The following is a 22,582-nucleotide window of genomic DNA, read 5'->3' as shown; positions in this document are numbered from 1 at the left end:
AATATGAGGTCAGTTCTGAAGCAGAGGGGTCAAAGGCGTTTATAGCGATGTCCAATAGGCAGACCCCAGGAGAGAGACACTGGCTTCTTATTTAGCTTTGGGAGTCATCACCATAGAGATGAGAACTGAAACTAAGGAAAATGGGTGAGATTCAAAAAGAGTTTAGGACCAATAAAACAGTAAATTATGGGAATGAGCCTTAAAATGTAAACACAGTTACACAGGACTAATAAGTGGACAGAGGCTGGCTAAATGAAGTCTCCACCTGCAATGGGCTTGAAAAAGAGATATTAAGGTATGAAAATGAAAACAATAATATCTATAGAAGTCTTAACGTACTAAATTTGTAATTTTTACATGAGCATTTATAGAAATAAATGCCAATAAAATCTCTGGGCTTCTTCAGGCATTGAAATTTAAAATGGTCAAAACTCAATGCCTCTAAATTTCTGCTAGAAAATTAAATGAAATCTTTTTATCAATAAATATCTGGAGGAGACTAATTCAAAACCAGTGTTTATTTACAAAGTGTATATCTCAGAAAGTTTCAAGGAAAAAAAATGAAGTTTCAACAGAAAGTCAGCGAATTCTCATGGATCTGCCTTGCTCTGGCACTCAGGAGACAGAATCTGGAAGCCCTCAGAGACGGAATCTTGAAGGCTGAACTTCACATGTCCCCATCACTTGCCAAGGAAGTGCCACACTTGCTCTGCATCTAAAATGGGAGAAAAAGGGAGTGAGGGAAGGGGTGACGAGGAAGAGAGGGAGGAAGAATAAGACAGATTTAATTTAGACCTTTAGGAAGCATGTAGGCAGACAGAAACAACTGAGGAGCTCAGCATGACTCATTTCTCTATTTAACCTCTTGTCTTCAGTTCTCTCATGGAGATCAAGTCTTATATAAAACTACATTAACAACTCTAGAGCCTTCCCACTTTATTTCCTACTTCTTTCTGGGTCATTTTAGTCTCCACTGAATACACAGAAGTTTTCTAGCTGCAGCACGAAAAGTCTAAAAGAACCTTGCACTGTAAAATTTGACTTCCTGTCAAACATCCAAAATGGGATAGCATTACAAAGAAACAGTGGGTTAGCTTCCCATATAAGGAATGGAGCTTGCTTCCCCATGAAATCATGTCTATGGATTCGCTCCTTTCTAAACATCCCAGAACTGGACTCACAGTAAATAGTTCTTGGGTTCCCCCCCACCCAAATCTGCAAGCTCAATATTCTTCTAATGTTTTATATTAAAGCAAAAGGCCAAAGGGCTTGCCAAATATTGAAAGACAAATGATACCTGCATATGTTTGTATTCTGAAATTTTTACCACAGAACACTTTTACTTGTTTCTCAAAACAGCTTCAAATATAACGATAATAAAAAATATGGCATTTTCAATTGCACTACACGTTTTGATTTTTAAGATCTTCAGTTAAAATAATTTAAATGATGAAAGATAATAAAGACAATCTCTCAAGTCAGATATTTCGAGTCTTTTAAAGTTTATCAGCACTAGCTGGAATCTCTCTACTTCACCAAAAAAAGTCACTAAATAATCAATTGTTTTCTTGTCTAAAAGTAATAAATGTACTCTTTCTCATTTTCTGAAATTTTAATGACTATTTAAAAAAGTATTTTCCTTAGTTTATATAATTTTTAAATTAATCTATTGTACTTTTTTGGTTTCCACTAATTGGAAATTAATAAATTTCCACATCTAGCGTCTCAAGAACCCAAACATACCATACCTTCTTCATTGTTTTCTTTACTTACTGATGATGGAATCTGAAAGATAAGAACAGAGAGTCCCCATTACAATGAATTTTTAGGTGTAGAAACTGTATCCAAAGTCTTTTTCATAAATTTATAGAACCAAGTTCACACACAATGGTTCTCTAACCTGAAAAAAATAAATATTCCTTTTGCCTTTATTATCATTGCTCATTCTTTCAGATAAACAAACCACAGACTTAGAGTCAAATAAAAACAGCATGTTTGAAAATATCTTCTCTCATTAACCCATGGGAACTTGTGAGAATGAGAGAGGTTTTCTTTCAGCTGCTTCTTTGGCTGAGGTCCTGAGAACAAAAATCACACACACATTCATAAGTATGTGCATGCCTATGCGTGTACACACACAGAGACACACATACAAACTACAGGGTGTTACTCCAAAATGTATACACACTTTAACAGATGATAACTCACTTAATTTTCACCCTTTTCAGGTTTAAGTGATTTGAAATAATGGGTGAAGCCAGACTAAGCTTTGAACAAAGACAATTTATCCTAAAGTGCCATTAGACTTTTTTTAATGGGGATACATAAAAGATAAAGTTTATGGTACAAAACTGGCAATAGTCAGCGAATTGAGGGCATACAAATACCAAACAAAATGATTCTTGATGTGTGTGAGTGTACTGCTTCATTGTCAGCAGTGCCTGAACCAGAAGGGTCATCAGTTTGAAAATAGGCATTGACAAAAAAAAATTATTCATTGCTGTATTCATTCTTTTATATTTTGAAAATGAACTGTAAGTTAATAAACACTGACTTTATATACATTTTTTGGGACACCGTGTATATAATTTATTTAACTGCTTTGTAGAAGTTTTAAGATAATTTTGTTTATTTTGATGACTGGGCCAAGATTCTTAGAGAAAATGTAATACAATCTGTGGTGAACGAGTTTAAAAGAAGAGTTTCCTTGAGGTATAAATTTTTTCTAACTAAGAGTACATTTTTGAAAGTATATTTTTAAAAACATTTTATTGGAAGATCCATTTTCCATACACAGAAATGCACAAAGCCCAAGAGGACTTAGAATAAACATCTACATAATCACCACCAAACTCAAGAAATGAAATGTGACAGGCTCTTCCCCAATCATAAGCTCATCTCCCCAGCAATAGCCTCTACCTGACTTTGTAACACACTTTTCAGATTTCAAACTTAATAATTAACTTCTAATTCTCTGAATTTGCTCATCCTCAATAGGGAAGTTCTGCCTTTGACACCTTAGGTCTGGGGCAAAGGTAGAAATGAAAGACCACATACCATATATTTGAATATTTAAAAGTTAAAATCAAGCTAACAAAGTGATGACTAGAATATAAAGTATGTTTCATCCCACTATCCTGTAAATATACCTTTGTAATGACTTGGAAGCTCTCCTTAAGCATTCTGGATGCCTCAGAGACTGCCTGAGGATGGCAGAGTAAAGATGGCACAGGGCCCTTATCCTGTCCAACGGCTCCTCCTATCCCAGGCTCCTTTCTGCACTGGGAGGCGTCACCTGCACAAAGGTGGAAATTCCAGCCCACACATCTATGCAGCCCCTCCCTGCAAATGGCCACCCCCAGGCCCTGCACAAGTAACAGTGAGCACGCAGTCCACATAGTAATGAGCGTGAATTTGGGCAGATGCCCATGAAGGACCTGGAAACGGGCCTGCAGCTGTCTGGGCAAAGAATTCCAGGGTCCTGAGTGGCCAGAAGATGGTCTAGAATGGGAAACTTGGGCTCCAAGTGAGGGTACAACTTTGGTCACTTGGTCTTACCCTGTGGGGAGAGACATGATTGAATGAGAGCCAAAGCAGGATCCTCTAAAAAGCAGGACTCAAAGCAGGACCTTCAAGGTTTAAGGGCAGTACTGAATAAAAACAACTCAGCAGGAAAAAAACATTTAAATTTCGGCAATATTAAAATATTCCCTATAATAGTGAATGTGTCACCTTTGAGTGTGTTTTTGGCTGACACAAACATTTAAATTGGTGAACTCTGGGTAACGCAGATTGCCCTCCACTGGATGAGTGGGCCTCATCCAATCAGTTGAGGGCCTACATAGAACAAAAAGATACGCTTCCCCAAGCAAAATAAAACTGCAGCAAAATGCCTTTGGACTTCATCTGCACCATTGGCTCTGGGTTTCCAGCCTGCCAGCCCACTCGCCAAGCCTCCACTATTTCTCTCTCTCTCTCTCTCCCCCCCATACACACACACATCCTATTGATTGTTTCTCTGGAGAACCTTAATACATGCCCCTCAAATTATAAACAGTTAAAAGTTATTTTTCCTTCAACTTTTTAAAAATGCTAATCAAATAGGCTTTGTTTTCTTTTCTGTCATAGAAAAGGGTGATGTGACAATGTAAATAAAGACCTCTGTACAAACCTTATGGAAAACATCCTTGACATTTTCCAAGGATTTCAAAAAACCAGAAAAGTTCTATTCCGTTTCCTAGCACAGAGAAAATGCTTAAGCATGGCTGGTTTTGAGGATGGTAGAACTTAAGTAACTCTGGGTGTCAAAGTAACACAACATGAAATTATACCCACTGAGATTAGGCCTTTGGGATTCAATGGCTTTGGTTTTCTAAACTATAAAAGAGAGTAACTTGCCTGTTCTTTGAAATTGCTATGCTCTTTAAATTGTGCAGGACATGTATTACAAAGTTTGTTAGAAAGTTCGCTGTTTAGATTTCCCGTTTAAAATCAGCAGCTGCTTCTTGCTGGAGCTGCCAAACATTTCAGAGGAAGAAAATTTATGGCATATAAAACAGAATAACTGAGCAGCTTCTCATTAACCTAAAAAGTGTTACAGAAAAGAAATGAACAAACTACTCTAGCTAAGACATTTATTGTTAAACTTTATTTAAAAAATACTTTCCAGATTATTTTCATTTTTTTCATTCTGAAGATGTATTTCTTGGTTGGTAAAATATACTCAGAATGCACAAAGCCTTATATGAAAGGAAACAAACATCATAGTTAAGTCTAACATTCAGAGATAGTAAACTATTAAAGTGTGGAAGTAATTTATTTCTTATACATTTTTTCCATATTAACATATGCCAAAAGAGAGACCAGCATTTATATTTAAAACCCTGAGTTTATAATACACATCAGCTACTTAACTACCAGTGACTTCCTGACTTTTAAAGATAATAACAAACATAACAGTTGCTTATAGAAACTGGAAGAACACAGAAATGCACGAAACAGCATCACAAAGTGCCCTAATCCCAACTCTCACCCTCAGGATCACCACTGTTATATTTTCCTCGTATGAAACAAAGGATTTTCATTACTTATAGTTCTCAAAAGGGAAAGAATGTGGGCACCCTCTACTCACCTAAGATAAATTCTCCACGAAATAGTATTATTTTATACCCTCATTCTAAAAATGCTATCTCCTCCCCTTTTTCCACCCTAAAAATACTTCTCACGAACATTCATATCTTTAATTTCTTTTTTTTATCTTTATTGCTGAGAGTATTACAGATGTCCCTGGCCCCCTGTGCCCCCCACCACCTGGTTTCCCCTGTCCCAGGCCTTCTTCACCACCCTGTTGTCTGTGATCCAGGGCAATGCATATATGCAAAGGAGTTCTTTGGTTAATCTCTTCCCCACCTTCCCCACCCCCACTTCCCTCTGAGACTCTTCATCTGTTCCATATTTCCACGCCTCTGCTTGTATTTTATATATCAGTTTATTTTGTTCATTAGATTCCACATGTGAGTGAGATCACATGATACTTGTTTTTCTCTAACTGGCTTATTTTGCTTAGCATAATACTCTCCAGGTCGCTCCATGCTGTCTCAAAGGGCAATAGATCCTTCTTTATAGCTGCACAGGATTCCACTGTGTAAATGTACCACAATTTTTTTATCCATTCATCTACTGATGGGCACTTAGGCTGTTTCCAGGTCTTAGCTATTATGAATAATGCTGCTATGAACACAGGGGTACATAGATTCTAAAAAGCTTCTGCACAGCGAAAGAAACCAGCATCAAAATGAAAAGGGAGTCCACTGTATGGGAGAACATATTTGCCAAGGATACATCTGATAAGGGGTTGTCAAAATATATAAAGTACTCATACAACTCAACAAAAGGAAGACAAACAGCCCAATTAAAAAATGGGCAGAGGACCTGAATAGACACTTCTCCAAAGAAGACATACAGATGGTCAAGGGACATATGAAAAAACATTCAATGTCACTAATCATCAGAGAAATGCAAATTCAGACCACAATGAGGTATCACCTCACCCCTGTCAGAATGGCTTCATCAACAAATCAACAAACAACAAGTGCTGGCGAGGGTGTGGAGAAAGGGGAACCCTAGTACACTGCTGGTGGGAATGCAACCTGGTGCAGCCACTATGAAAAAGTGTGGAGTTTGCTCAAAAAATTAAAAATAAAACTGCCATTTGACCCCACTTCCAGGAATATATTCCAAGAATCCCAAAACACCAATCATATCTTTAATTTCTTTCAAACAAATCTAGTGTTCTCATTACCAAAGTATCCTTCTTTCTTTCATCACCCAAAGAAAGCTTATTCTGGCCTTGGTCCCTACCCAGACACGAGCTGTATTTTAAATTAATACAAATTGTTAATACAACTGCTCTGTACTTAGTGTCTCCCCTTGAAACAACCCCACCAGCTTCCTACAAGCATTTTCATAGTTATCCATAAACAAAGTGTGAAAGTATTTTAAGGTTATGTAAGTTTAATCTGCTTATTCAAGAAATAACTGTCTAGTTGCTATTGATTTTATTTTCAATTCTTCTGTCGATCTTTGGGTGGTAATGCACAGTGAAGCTTTTAAGAAGCAAAAGGGAGAGGAAGGAGATATAAGTTCATTAGAATCAGATCTTGATTTGTCAAGAAAAGACATTACAAAATTTTACATAATGAACTGCCATAAAAATGCTCACGCTTAGTCACAAATAAAACACATCTGTATGGCATAAATATCGTAATGTGACATCATTAGAAAACTGCATCGACAGAGCGGTTCCGCTCTAAAGGGAAACAGCCCTCTTTGATGCAGATGTAGTTTTGATGGAGTGAGTGCCCACAGAGGAAGAGTCTCTTGCCAGGCACTCCAAGGAATCCAAGTAACCCTGGTGATAAAAGGGTGTCCCACCCAGACTGACTTCAGAGCTTAGTTCTGAGTTGGCTTGATTTCAATAACCAGAATCCAAGGATTGTCGTCGCTTTCTGGGATGTGCGAGGAACCCGTTACTGTCAGGTCAATAGCTTTCAGTAGAGATCAAGTACATGCCCCCAGGAAAACCATTTGAGGAGCATGCTGTTAGCAGTCCTATCCAACAACTACAATGAACTGTAACACTGCTCTTCTGGTCATCACTTTTTGCATCTGAAATTATTTTTTAACATTCATTAGTTGGTCTTTTCCTACTAGAGCACAGAACCTGTAAGCGTGCACCTCTAAGCTAGCTGCTTTATTGATCTTTGTTGTGGGCCTAGGGAAAATGAAGTATGGCTCTGGTGTGAACTTTTTAAAGTGCTCTTTTTCTTAAACGATAACAATGCCTCAGACTCACATGAGAGGCTTATGTGGATGGACTCACCTAAAGTCCTTCATACGGATTCATCTCTGAGTCTCTATGTAAACACTGATGTGTACTTGTGAGACTGCGGGTCAAGTTTAGGGATGAAATAGGTGGCCACACTGCACACCGACATCAACTGCCCGGCCTCCCGAGTGCACTGCTCTTTACACCTCAGCTAGGAATCCTGACATCAAATATAAAATGGCCATCCAAGGCTCAGATTTACTCCAGATCTTATTACTGAAAAAATAAGATCTACCAAATGCAATCAGAATAATACGTTTTTCATTAAAGTTGAAATTTCCTCCTTACTCTTTTCCTTCAAAGCGCTGCTCACTGCGCACCTGGGAACCATCATCACCGTCATCGCTGGGCTCTGTCTGCCTGGGGGGGGGGGGGGGGGGGGGGCTGAGGCTGCTTTCAGTGCAGATGCAGCTTGAGAAGCAAGAACAAAGGAACAAAGCCAGGCGGAGGCTGCCGGGTGCTCTGGGAGGCATCCTGCCTTCCCACCTGTAGACATTTTAACCTGCGGGAGAGTTTCCTATCACTAGGGTGAGCTCCAGGTTCTCGGTCTCATGGGACTGGGTCCCTGCAACTGAGCAGGACTTTGGTAACTTATTCTCCTTGGCCTGACCCCAGAGTCTACAGTTTTTAAATCCCTGGGGCTGCCATGCTGAGTAGGGTCAGAGGCAGGTCTGGGAATTTCCTTAGCAATGAATGTGGTCCTTTCTCTCAGTCCTACATGCACTGAGTTTGTGTGTGGAACCTCACAAAATTCAACCTTTCTTTTGTAAAATGACAAGTCACTAAATAGTAGAGAACCTTACAAATTACCTAATTTAAACCTTCCCCAACTTCACAGGATGCTTAGAGGTTTTCCAGTTCCTCAGAGGGCAGAATATAAGGAAAGTGCTTAAACAATAGCACGTGGGAGACTTTTGAGGAAAATATTCCCAGATGGGGAAAGTGGTTAAGAATTATAATAAATTATTATGTTGTGGAAACTAATTTATTCTATTTCTCCCTCCTCTTCTTCCTGTTTAGTTTTGAAAATAGGGCTAATTCTCATAGAATAATTTAAATGAGGTTGACTTTTTCACTATCTGACAATGGACCGGGCCATCTCCTAAAGGTGTGACAACCTCATCACTGAAGAATTAAAAAAGGGTAGGGACAGAAGGGGCTTCTTTGTGGTCCATTTAACTCAACAGCACTAATGACAGAAGTGCCAATAAACCCCAACATCTACTGAATACTTTCTAGCTACTGTACATTTTACCTGGATTATCTCATTCAATTCTCCACAACAGCCCTATAAGGAAGACATTAGTTTTATTTCCATTTTATAAATAAGAAAACTGAAGCATAAATAAGTTAAATAAATTAAGAATGAGAGAGCTGGGATCTGAACCTAGAGTCTGACTCCAGAACAAACCTTTTTTTTTTGTTTCCAATAAAGGACTAACGCTGACATGAAATAAACTGCACATAAGTTTTGACATATATACACTTGTAAAACCATTATCATGATCAAGATAATAAACATACTCCCAAGTTTCCTAAGGCCCTGTGAAAACAACTGTTAATCCCTCCTTCCTGGATCCCTCCCAAACCCTCTAACCAACCATCTGTTTTATGTCAGGAAACGTATTTGCACATCCCAAAATTTTACATAGCACATGGTATGATATAATATGTACGTCTTTTTTCCACTCAACATAATTTTTAAAAAAATTTGGCCACGTTGTAGCATGTACCAATAATTCATTTCTTTTTACTGCTGAGTAGTAGTCCCTTGTACGAATATACCATTCTCTGTTTATCCATTCATCTGTTGACGGACATTTGGGTTGTCCCCAATTTTTGTCTATTACAAATAAAGTTATTATATACATTTGTGTACAAGTCATTGTATGGACATATACTTCCCTTTCTCTTGGTAAGTATCTAAGAGTGGAGTGGCTGGATCATCTGATAGGTATATGTTTAATTTAAGAAAATGCCAAATTGTTTTCCTAAGAGGTTGTGCCATTTTCCATTCCAACCAGTGGGGTATGGGAGTACCAGTTCCTCCACAATCTTGACAACAATTAGTATGGCCAATCTCTAAATTTTTAGCTATTTTTAAAAGTGTACAGGTATGTCATTGTAGTTTTCAATTTGCATTTCCCAAATGACTAGTAAAGCTGATGGTCACTTAGTGTGTTTTCGGTATCTCTTCATTTGAATATTTTGCATTTGGGGGGAGGGATGTTTTGTTTTCTTACTCAATTGTGAGAGCTCTTTATATATTCTGGATATAACTCACTTTATCAGGTACATGATTTGCAAATATTTTCTTCCAGCATGTGGCTTCTTTCTATTCTCTTGAGTGTCTTTCACAGAACAGAAATTTTTAATTTTGATGAAGTCCAATTTATAATTTTAAAAAATAAGATTGTGCTTTTAGTGGCATGAAATCCTGCCTAACTAAGCAAAGGTCAAAACAGGCTTCTAATTTTATGTTTTAAACTTTGGTTGAGGATGCACTTTAGATGATTATCATATACAGTGCAAGGCATGAAATGAAGTGTTTTTTCCCCACATGGAAAAACCAGTTGTTTAAGTACTATTTGTTGAATAGATTATCATTTTGAAACTCAGCTGTCCATTTGTATGTAGGTCTACTTCTGGATTTCTTTTCATTGATCTCTTTGTTTGGTTTTACACCATTACTGCACTCTTATTGTAGTTTTATACAATGTGTTGAAATCAGTAGTAGTTACTATTCCAACTTCATTCTTTACAAAGTTGTTGTATCTATTGTAGAACCGTAAGCATTTACATAACAGTTTGTTAATTTCTATTCAAAAGTGCATCAGAATTAGATTGCACTGCATTGAATCGATAGATCAAGTTGAGAAGAACTGACCAAACAACATTGTGTCTTCCAACCCATGAACATTTTATTTAGTTCTCTGATTTCTGTTGGCAATGTTTTACTGTTTTCAGGGTACAGATTCTTCACATATTTTTTTTCCAAATTTATCCCTAAGCATTTCATATTTTTGATGCCATTATAAATAATGTATTTATTTTTAGTTTCCCATTGTTTGCTGTTAGTATATAAAAATACATTTGTTGTATTGATCTTGTATCCTGCAACCTTACTAGAATCACTTACTTTAGAAGCTTTTAGGTAGATTTTGTTGGATATTCTACAAGGCCTCTCATGCTGTCCTTTTTTACAGCCTGGATGCCTCTTCCTTCTTTTTAATACCTTATTACACTGGCTAGAACCTTCAATAAAATGCTGAATAAAAGTAGTGGGAGCCAACTAGGCCTAGATTTGTGTTTATGGAAAGGTTCTGAAGTACAAATTTAATTTGTTTATGCCTATTTCTTCTTCAGTAAGCTTTGCAGTTTATGTATTTCAAGCAATGTGTCCATTTTATCTGAGTTGTCAAGTTTATTGGTATCAAGTTTTCTACAGTATTTCCCAGTTCTCACAATATCTGTAGAATCAGCAGTGATGTCAGTTATTTCATTCCTAACCTTGAAGACTTGCCTTCTCTCTTTTCTTTCCCGATCTCTCTGGATAAAGGTTTATCAGTTTTATTGGTCTTCTTAAAGCACTAGCTTTTAGTTTCATTAATTTTCTCTATTGATTTTCTGGGAATACAGATTTTTTAAATTATAAAATATTTCAAACATGCAGAAAATGCTGAGACTACTCCCTAGATTTTTAGAAGAGTTAACACTGTTATTTCAGAAGTTTTACAACTGAAGTCTCTTTTGCTAGCTACTCATCAAAATTAAGATCTTACTCCCCTTCCTTCTCAGAAGTAACGTCTCCTGACCACTGTGCTGACACTATTGTTTATTGCTCTTATTTGTTTCTGAAATGTGAACACCATATCTCTTTGTATTCATTAAAAATATATGGTACTATTGCTTTGGGTGTTTTAAAATTTACTAAAACAATACATACTATATACTACTGCAAACACATTTTTCACCCTGGTTTTATCTATGGATTGTCATGTAGTTCTAATTCACATATCGAAAGTACTACACTGTATAAATATACTGCAGTTTAGTTATTCAGTTTTTTTAATCAACAGAGATTAATTCAGTTTCCAATGTTTCTATGTCTGATCATATAAACACATACATTAAAACTCTATAGAATCTAGAAGGGTAATTTCTTAGTAGGTTGTAAGGTGTCTTCAACTTTACTAGAAATTACTTAATTGCTCTTTTAATATCTGCAACTCTCATCCCACTCCTGGCACTTTATCCCCCCTTCCCTGCTCAATTTTCATCATAGCATTTATCACCTTCCAAGACACTATGCATTTTACTTGTGTACCTAATAATTATCCATCTCCCCAACTACAATGTTGCTATATAAGGGCAGAGATTTTTATATCTTTTCCTTAATACTGCATCCCAACACCTAGAATCTCACCACATATAGCAAGTACTAATTAAACAGCTGATGAATTAGTGGAGAAAAAAATTCTAAGCAGCCATAATAAGCGAACATGTTTGTTGATCCTGAAGTAAACATATAAATTCACTAGCTTCCTACTTCCTACTTAGTTACTTTTTTAAAAAATTTAATTTATAAATGGTATTTCTAGCCTAAGATCATTCCTAAAAACACTTAACATAGCAATATTACTTGATTATCTCAATATGAATTTTCTTATTTAGTGATATCCAAATTAAGTACTAATTTACTAATAGATTCAGTTGGTTCCAGGCAGCAAAATCACTAGGACATGTAAAAATCCAAGGATATCTTCTTAGCGATGAAATGGAAAGCTTGTGAGATAGTCAAACTAAATGGAAAAAAGGGAGCCTGATTTATTTCATTTTTCTTGAGCCAAAATGCACCTGCACCAGCAGCCAGCTGCACTTTAGCCACTGAATGGTGGATAACTCATGAGAACAGAACCTTACAGAGGAGAGCAAATGCATATAAACAATAATAAATTGGTGATGTCAACAAAAATAGCATAGTATGAAATTAATCAAATGGTTAATGTACTTTAGAAAAGAGAACTTAATAATTCAACTAAAAGGTTCTGTTTTTACTCACAGTCACTTTAACAGTTTTAACTGAGGAAGTTTCCATCTCTGACCACCAGGAATCCCAGAGCTAAAACCATGCCACCCTAAGTAGGAGTCAGATGACACACATCCCAGAGAATGACCTTCCCCTAACTCTGTCTCGACGTCCTGCTCATGTTCTGATTCATCTACTTAAAGAAACTCTATTGTACTGTGTGCATATGTTTAACTGCCTTTTAGAGATAAAGCATGGGATATATAAGTAAATGAAACACTAAAAATAATATACGATTTCAAAATAAATAAATGCATACATACATAAATAATTCAACTAAAAGGTTGAATTATCCCCTGAATTTAAATTCCCTGGATTAAAAAAATAGATTTTAAGGTTATTTTTTAACTTTATGCTTCCCAAAAGACTTGATACATGTCATTGCTAGACTTTTCAGAAAACCTGCTAGACCTCCTTAAGGCGTTTATAAGATGAAAGGACATCGCCCCTTACCAGTGCAACTAACGACTTTGCCTCCTCTTGAGTACAACGGAAAGGACTATTGCAGATCTGCACGTTTGTGCTGCAAATGAAAAGAAAATGTTAGTATTACACAGGACAACAAAGGAGCAATTACCAAAAAGAAAACTAACTCCAAATGCCCCACATGGACAGTATGATTCTAGCTGGTGAAAAGAACCTGAATGATTAGAAATTAGGACAACTGAGATTCTTGTATATTCTTTCAGTTAAGGTTATAAGTAAAAGTGCTCCACAGCACTGCACGCTCCAGAATTCAAAATAAAAATAATAGAATAGGTATCTAAATAATATCCCATTATATGTAAAAGGCTAAGCTAAAACTACACATCACCTGTCCTGAAGGAAAGAAAAAATAAATTTGACCCACCGAATGACAGCTATTAGAAAGAATTTTCCTCTAAACGAGGTGATAAACACTGTAATTGGCTACTGAAAGATACTGTGGAATCCCTTTCTCAGGTAGGTATGGTAAATTAAGCTAACAGTGGTGAGAAAACCGTATGAATACGAAAACTCAGTTTCTTACGGGTAAGGAAGTTTGGTGAGGCATCCATGATCAATAAAGAAAGGCTCTATAAAATCAAAAGAATCTGCACACAATAAGGAACAGCATGCTATCTACACAAGCAGACCACCATTACTTATTTCCTACCTCCTACTTGAAAGCAAAGGCATTTCCTCTCAAATATAAATTTCATTAGAGAAATCAGATTAAAGTGGATACAGAAAGTGGTGGTAAGGAGAGTTAAAGCCCATTTAATTTTTAAAATAGAAGGGAAAAGTGATTAGCAGATTCCCAAAGGAGATGCATAATAAATCTCTCTCTCTCTTTCTTTCTCTCTCTCACTCTCTCTCTCTCTCTCTCTCTCTCTCTCTCTCTCTCTCTCACACACACACACACACACACACACACACACACTTGCCCTCAAGTGGATCTACCTACAGGATATACATTATCAAGTTTATCTTTGAAATGGTTTGTGAAATATGTCAGGATATATATGATAAGACCCATTTATTTACTTATCTTTTTAACTACATCTGTCTAAAATCAGACATTGGACATATAACAAGTATAGTAACTGGTCAGTTTACTTTCTATCCAGACTCAAGATGTGGGATTTATTTTCATTCTTGACATGAATAAAATTGATGAAAGTTGACATTATCATCTTTAAGACTAAACTATTTTTTATTCTCTTCTCTACATCCCATGTTTAACTAAAAACTGAAAAAGGTTGCCCAGCCAGCGTGGCTCAGTGGCTGAGAGTCGACCTATGAACCAGGAGATTGCAGTTCAATTCCCGGTCAAGGCACATGCCCGGGTTGCGGGCTCGATCCCCAGTCGGGGGTGTGCAGGAGGCAGTCGATCAATGACTCTCTCACCATTGATGTTTCTCTCTCTCTCTCTCTCTCTCTTCCTCTCTCTGAAATTAAAAAAATAAAAAATTGAAAAAGGTAAAGCTTTATAAGTCAAATATTTCCCTAAAGAAAGTCAAAACTAAATTTAAAAAGAACAAGGCAAAAAATTAGGCACTGCATACTCTTAAGTGCTAGTCAGTCCTCCGAAGAAAGCACTGTGTATAGTAAATACGCTATATACAATGTTTTTAACATTCAAACTAAACCATCTCTAGATGCTGGGGATACAATGTTGAACCACAGAGCTCCCATGGAGCTTACAATATTTAGGGTTCATTTTACCTTCCAAACTTGACCATGGCATACAAGAGGAGATGCAGAAAAATCATTTAAAGGAAAGATGACTAAGCTGATGGTGTCTACTACAAATGAGATTATATATGACTAAAAAGGATGTGCTGTTTTCCTTTTTATAAGATACTAAACATTTTGTTTAAATTTATAAACATTACATAGCCCATATACAACCTTGCTCACCAAAATACAAAGACATGACATTAGAGCAATAGATGACCAATATCAAGAATGCTGGGTACAACAAACCCAAGTTGCATTTAAAAAAATAAATAGGTACATTAATAGATAATAGTACAGAAATAATTGATTAAATAAAAAGGAACAGAAATAGAAAATTACCTGCAAATAATGAACAGACACATAAGAGATGAAATTTACAGCCAGCAATATAGAACTTTAATAAAGAGAATTTATTTTTTTTCCAAGATAATCTCAAATCAGACAAAGGCTCAAACTCATGAGAATCCTCAAAGGGAGTGTCCAGGATATAGATTTGCCCAGGCTTTTCATTCTACAGCAAAGTAGTCAAGAAAAAGGAAGAAAGGGGGGGGGGGGAGAGAGAGGGAGGGAAGGAGGAGAGGGAGAGAAAGAAGAATGACAATAATTTTGAACTATAATCTCCAGAGTTTGTAGAAGAAAAATGATACTGAAGTAAATCTACACAAAGTTAAAAGAATTGGCGCCATCTGTATGAGATCAAATACACCTTCCTCTGGAAAGGTAAAAAGAAACAATTTTAAGATCTAAACAACTTGGATATATATTTTTTCATTTTTTCATTCAGTAAGCTAAGCATAAAATACCTACTATGTGTCAAGTCCTGTCACTAAGTGCTAAGGTACAAACTCAATTTACAGCATAAAAAAGAAAAATAATAAACCGCCTCAAGTTCTCCACAGAGGTATGTGCAGCTGTGGTATGACTAGGTGAGAGTGCAGTTAATTCTGTCCAGAAAAAAATAAAAATTCTTTGCAGAGGTGACGTGTAAACTGCTTCCTGCAGAATGAGCAGGCGTCCACGGAGGAAGGCAATGAGGGGAGAGGGCACAGAGCACGGGGCTGGGCCAGGAGGGTCAGACACCCTGTTCCACGTAGGCAAGAGCTGGGTCACATTCTTTAATCGAAGGGAACCACGTGGAGCTTTTAAGAATAAAAATGACAATCGCATGTATATTTTTCAAAGATAATTTGGACAGTACTGTATAGAACACATGAGACAGCAGAGTAGTTGCAATACAAAACAATTTATGAGTACAAAAATGATAGCTGAATTAAAGCAGTTTTACAACAAGAATTAGAAGGGCATTTGAGAATCAATAAAAATTTGAAAAATTTGTGTTACAATAAAGTGTAAGTGAAATAAAATAAACTGGTAAAAAGTACATTTCAAATTTCTTAAAAATAAGATAGAGAAATAAACTGTGGCTAAAGAGAGGGTAGGAGGCGCTGAAGAGTAAACCCAAATGGCAAAAAACTGTATTTCTCCTACACTAGAGTTTAAAGTTATTTTAGGTAAGAATAGAAATAATGAAATTCTTTCTGTTAAAAGAATATATAGCTTTCAGAGTAAACATTAAAGAGTGGAAGAAAAGAATAAAGATAACAAAACATATGAAAAAGATAACTGCACAAAATAACAGTTAAAAAATTTAATAAATGCAGTACTCCAGGAAACAGAAGTCACTACTAGATTAAAAATACAACCAATATTTGTTGGCTTTAATATTATTCAACAATTTACCCCAACAGGTATTTATTAAGTAGCTATTACATGTCAGGGGAGAAACAAAGATGATTAAGGCAGCTTTATTCATCTGCTTCCAAGGAACTTCTAGAGGACACAAATCCATAAACCAAGTACAGCGGTCCCCCCTACTGCAGGGGATATGCTCCAAGACCCACAGTGGATGCCTGAAACCACGGGCACTATAAAACCCTATGTATACTGTTTTTTCCTATACATACATACCTACGATAAAGTTTAATCTATAAATTAAGTGCAGTAAGAAATTAACAATAACTAATAATAAAATAGGACAATTATAACAATATACTCTAACATATACTCCAAAATAATAATAAAGGTATGGGAATAAGGCCTCTCGCTTTCTGATAACCAGTCTGATAACTGAGACTAAGTGACTGATGGGAGAGGTGCATACAGTGTGGATACACCGGACAAAGGGATAATTCATGACCTGGGCTGGATGGAGCTCGACAATGGGAGATTTCATCAGCTACTAAGAACAGTGTCAACTGAAAACTGACACTTTTTTTAAATTTTAATTTTCCATTTATATTTCAGACCACAGTTGACTGCAGATAACTGAAACTGCAAAAAGGCAGATAAGGGGGGACTACTGTAGTTAATCACTGTGGTAAATGCAATGATAGAAATACCCAGGGGGCCAATACAGAGTGTACTGGCACCTTAGCTAGCATTGGGGCTACTATAGGGGAAAGTTTCCTACAGAAGATGCAGCCAAAATAAGTCTTAAAAAATGAGGATGTTAGCCAGTTCACAAAAGGAGAAGACAATCGGTAAAGGAAACAGCATGAGTAACGGCCTAGAATCAACAAGACCGTGGTGTTTATGAGGAGTGACAAGCAGTTCTCAGTTGCTGGAACAGGAAATTAGAGGTGAGAAGTGATGGAAAATGAGAGTAAACAGGGGCCAAATCTTGGAAGGCCTTGTTTGCTCTTCTGGAGAAAGTTTGGATTTTATGGTTCATACACAGAGAGGCTCATTAGAAGCTCCTAGGGAGCTTTTAAAACATATAAAGGCTGAGAGATCCGAATTCACTAGGTCTAGAAAAGGGGGCAATGCAGTTAAGTTTTGTAACAGTTTTCCCAGGTAATTTTGATGTAAGAGAACTGCTGTGATAAATAATGTAAAGCTAAACTGAACTAAGTGGGGAAACAGGTTAAAAAGGAAGGGGGAGGCAGTTTACTCAACAATAGCACATTTTAAGGAAATAAGAGATAAGTAATTTATTAACTTAAAGACAAAGGAAATAAATATTGAACAACTCTGAATATATTTTACAAATCATGTAGTGATAAAAATGAAAAATGAGTAAAATTCTATAAAGATTTTTTACTTTAAATTGTCTAGATACATATAATTAATATCTAGAAATGTATATCCTGATAATTTTTTTTAAAGAGTAGTTTATTGATTTTGAGAGAGAGAGGAAGGGAGACGAAACATTAATGTGAGAATATAACATTGATTGGCTGCTCCCTGCATGCTCCATAACGGGAACCAAGCCCACAACCTGGGCATGTATCCCGACTAGGAATCGAACCAGCAACCTCTCGGTGCACAGGGACAACACCCAACCAACTCAGCCACACAGGCCAGGGCAAGTTTTTTTGTTGTTGTTAATCCTAACCCGAGGATATTTTTCCCACTGATTTTTAGAGAGAGTGGAAAGGCAGGAGGGTGGGGGAGAGAGAGAGAGAAACACATTATTTGCCTCCTGCACTCACCTCGACCTGGGCCAGGGATTAAACCGGCAACCCAGGTACGTGCTCTTTACCAGGAATTCAACCTGAGACCCGTCCATGCACGGGCTGACACTCTAACCACTGAGCCACACTGGCCAGGGTCTAATAATTTTTTAACTAAAAAACTGTATTTTGTTGTATTCTCTAAAATAATAGAGGTATACTATAGCTGTTAAGTGAACAGACCTGGAATCTGGCTTAAATCCTGGCTCCACCATGCAGTGTGACCTTAGGTAATTTAATCTCTACATGGTTTCAGTTCCTCATGGGTGAAATGGAGATGAGGGTTCTTGTGAGTATGAATGAGATAACACATATAAAACACTTAGAACCTAGAAGATAGTATGGAGTTCAATAACTGTCAACTCTTACTAATGTAATCCTAATCATTACCAAGACTATAGCAAAATGACACCAGAGCTTAGAAATAAAGTTAGCCTCAGAGTAAAGATAATTAGAATCAGCACAGAAGGAGTGATAATAAGCTGTAGAAAAACCAGCCAAAGAGATGGTCTGCAGCTGTGCAGCTGAGGAAGCCTGGGAAACACAAAAGTCCATCAAGGACTGCAGAACCTTTTCAGAAAGTACAATTAGGAAGGAGATAAAAAAGCAAATGGCAAGCAAATGCCTCTTCAGAGAATTAGAGATCCCTATTTTTTTAGCTCATCACATTAACATCTGACTCAATATCTGACCGTGAGGACTCACTCAGTCTACCAGTTACTAGGATAGTCAGGACTGGAAGACTATGTTAATAAGTTATACTATTTAAATGAGAAACAATTACCTAAATTTTGAGACTATGCTGCAAACAAGAGAGTAGTTTGCATAAGAGGTAAGAAAACGGGGAGGAGGGTATCAGAGTTGAGGGTGTTACATTAGCCTGCACAAGAAATAGAATCTGAAGCTAAATGCCCAAGCATTTGTGTCACAGGAAGAGAAGCCTCTCGATGACCTCCGTAAACTATTCCTTGAGACTACTGCTTTCCTCCATCTGACTAATGTATTTTAATAATTTCTCTAATGTCTCTCTTGATTCCAGACTTTATGCTCCAAAAGAGCAGGGACTCTGTTTATTGTACCCACAGCAGTAATCCTGGTATCAGGGCAGTGGCTGGCAGTAGACCCTCAGCCAGTGTTTGCTGAAAGAGAATGGCTTCCCAATTTCCCGATTCAGAGATGGGAACAATGAAGTGGGGTAGCACTGACTCAAGGGTGACATGGACTTCTGCTTCCCACAGTTAGGCTCACCAAGAGTCAGCTGTTTTTCTTTCCAAACCTGTTTATGTCAGCTGTCCTTGTTACTTATTATGTCACAATTTAAGCAGTGATTTTGCTCATAGATGAAGGGAGTGCAGAAAGATAAGTGTTTCTATGAACACTACGTAGGCTCTAAGACTACTGAGGTTATAAACACATTTGAGGTTCTAAAAAGCCTTAATAAAGATGACTCACTATAAAAACTTGGTGTCAAAATCAGCTGTGGGGTAAGGCAACAGTAAAAGGTTTGAAAAAAAAAGACTACATATCTGTAAGGGTTTTTCACTGTAAGGAGTTTAAGGATTATAGGATCTGATCTTTATTTTCTATTATACATTATGTTAGGATATATATAATCTATATGGAGTCAGCATAGAAAAGGTCTTAGCCTTATATCCAGAGACAGGTAAATAAAGGTACATTTAAATGTTTTAAAGTAAAGTTAATAATTGAGTTATATATGTCACTATTGTTTGATTCTCCTGAATCCTTCAGCTTGGGAATCCAGATCTTGTTGGACAAAAAAGCTTTCTACTGTTCCTATCAAGAAAAGATGTAGTAGTTACAAGATAAATAAAATAACTGTATGCTTGCATGTTGAAAAATTGTTAATTTTTTTTACTCTATCTTTGTATATACCACAATATATTATAATAACATTAATATTATAAATGCCCCCAGTAAACTATAAAACTCTTGAGAAATGACGTGTCAATTACTAGTTTCATGGTGCCCAGCACCTAGTAATGTCTTCCACACAGGTGCTTGTAAGTGAAGAAAAAATTGCAATTCTCTTTTTAAAAAAAATCAGATGAGTTGTATTATATGGCTGTTTATTGCCAATTATTAATAAAGTATTACGTAGAAAGACAAATTCTTACCAATTTATAGCCCCTCCGTCACACTTCTTCATAAGCAGCGCTTCCCAACATTCATGAGTAGCTTTGATAACTTCAAGAGCAAAAGCCTAGTTCCAAACCAAAAAAATAAAAAGACATAGCAGTCACACCATTATACTATAACATGGTAAACTACCAACGTATACTAACATTATACTCACTATAAGAACATGAGCTCTGGAGTCAGGTAAACTTGAGTATAAATTCTGGCATTCTTATTTACGAGCTGTTCGACTTTGGGCAAGTTACTTAACCTCACTAAATCTTAATTTCTTCATCTATAAAATGGAATGCAGTAGGGATCATTGGAATCAGGGGTTGGCAAACTAGGACCTGTGGGCCAGATCCACCCTGCCACCTGTTTTTGTAGATAAAGTATTACTGAACACAGTTTTATATTTATACTTAGGAATCCTATACAAAGTCCTCAAGATCTTAAGGGTTCTTTTAATAAGCCTCTTAAGAAATATCAGTCCAGCAATAAATTCTTATATAGCAAAGTACTTATTGTAAATTTTAGTTTTCATTAACACAGCTTACAAAACAATATATTTATTAGCACCCACTTAAACGTTGATTTGTAATATGTAATTCATATAGTGGTAATAACTTTTGAAAAACATTCAGTATTTCACACTGTAACTCTTTGGCTATTTTCTCCATTTGTGTCATATTAGAGGCAGTTTATGGTATTCTAATAGCAAGATAATTCAAGTACTTTCTTAAATTAGCAGCTTAATTCAGTCTCGGTAGAATGAGCACACAGGAGATAAGCCCCTATCGATTTACACTAATAGTAATTGTGTCTTCTCCAGAACAGTAAATAGAAAGTTTTTCTTCATAGAGAGTTTGAAGAATTAGACTCATCATGGAAATCCCTCATGTTCTGAGATGAGATATCGATAGATAAATAGATGGCTACAGATATTCATCAGCCTATGGGTTCACTAAGAGAGATCTCCTGAAAGACAATTTTTAATAAAAGTGATGAAGTAATGTCCTTAAGTATAAAAGTCATTAAAACTTCTGTAATCATGCAAGATACAAATATTCACATAAAAAACCCCCAAAGTGAAAAAGTAGTGCACAGGTATCACAAGGTACGTTTTACAATTAAGACGATCATCTTTACCTTGTTTCTGAATTCTCCATTAAAAGCAAACTGGTTTTCTGGTTTTCCCTCTGGCACCTTATAAAATCTAAACCAGTTAAGCGTAGCTTCCAAATAACCTGGTTTGTACTTCTTAACATCATCAATATCTGTAAGTGAAGAAACAAGACTTTCTGTTAAAAATCGAAATGCATTCCTGTAAGTGGTGGAGCACTGAACTGGGGGAGTCAGAAAACACAGGATCTAGTCTGACTCTGCTAACCAGCAGCACAATCATCAACGTGTGTCCCAGCGCTTCTGGAATTCCGGTTTTGCAATGTGAATACTACTACTTCATTCTGCAGACAGTTCTCGAACAACTTCAGACTGGGTTAGGTACTGCAGATAGGTACTGTGTTAGGTACTGCAGATAGGTACTGTGTTAGGTACTGTGTTAAGTACTGCAGATGAGAACAACAAAGTTATTTCCCCTTGAGGAGCTCAGAGCTCTAATTAAAGGAAGCAGACAACGACATGCAATGCAATAGGAAGATTGAGAAGAGCTTAAAGCTGATGTCACCCTGCAGGCAATGGAGGGCTTAAAGTAGGGCAAGTGTCCCAGAAATATTAAGCTAAAAGAACACTAAAGACAGGAAGGAGAGGGGAGTACCCAGAAGAGAACACACTAGAGGTGGGTGAGAAAGGTTTCATGAGCACATATGCCAAATATTTAGTAAGTTTCTCATTCATTATATGCCAGACACTGTTTTAAGCAGTGAAAGAGAACAGTAAATGGAAGTGGCTTACACAGTAGAAAGAGACAAACGACAACTAAAGAAACAAGTACATAACATGCTAAGCGGCAAAAAGCCCGATGAAGGGAAATAAAGCAGAGTAAGAAAGAGTGCGGACAGGGCAATTTTAAACAGGATGGTACATCCTGTCTCTATTTTTGTGAAAAATAACTTCTGTAAGTTAGGTACCACTGAGCTCCTCCAACTCACTGTTTTCTTGTACAGACGGGGCAAAATTCTTTTAGTCCACGCCAGGTAAGCAACCAGAGAGGCACTGAAGTAAGTAAGTTTCTATAACTTAAATCTGCTTTATGACTTCATCATTGTGCCTTACCTAATCTGCCATTCTCTG

The 22,582-nt window shown here is 36.7% G+C and overlaps 1 protein-coding gene across 2 annotated transcripts in view; it reads right to left on the bottom strand.

Moving 5' to 3' along the window:
* Positions 1-503: 503 nt before the first annotated feature.
* Positions 504-22,582, bottom strand: part of PPA2 (inorganic pyrophosphatase 2) — an 84,054-nt gene continuing 61,975 nt past the window's right edge. For both annotated transcript variants that reach the window (XM_087826269.1, XM_087826274.1), the window contains 5 exons: positions 21,479-21,606; positions 20,329-20,414; positions 12,930-12,999; positions 1,749-1,785; positions 504-715 (listed from right to left, as the gene is read on the bottom strand). In XM_087826269.1, the coding sequence (XP_087682395.1) occupies positions 681-715; positions 1,749-1,785; positions 12,930-12,999; positions 20,329-20,414; positions 21,479-21,606 (356 nt within the window). In that variant the 3' untranslated portion in view covers positions 504-680. The remainder of the gene's footprint in view (positions 716-1,748; positions 1,786-12,929; positions 13,000-20,328; positions 20,415-21,478; positions 21,607-22,582) is intronic.

This window comes from Miniopterus natalensis, chromosome 1 (genome assembly GCF_054644295.1).
Source record: "Miniopterus natalensis isolate mMinNat1 chromosome 1, mMinNat1.hap1, whole genome shotgun sequence".
Lineage (NCBI taxonomy): Eukaryota > Metazoa > Chordata > Mammalia > Chiroptera > Miniopteridae > Miniopterus > Miniopterus natalensis.
This window is presented reverse-complemented; position numbering and strand designations above follow the sequence as displayed.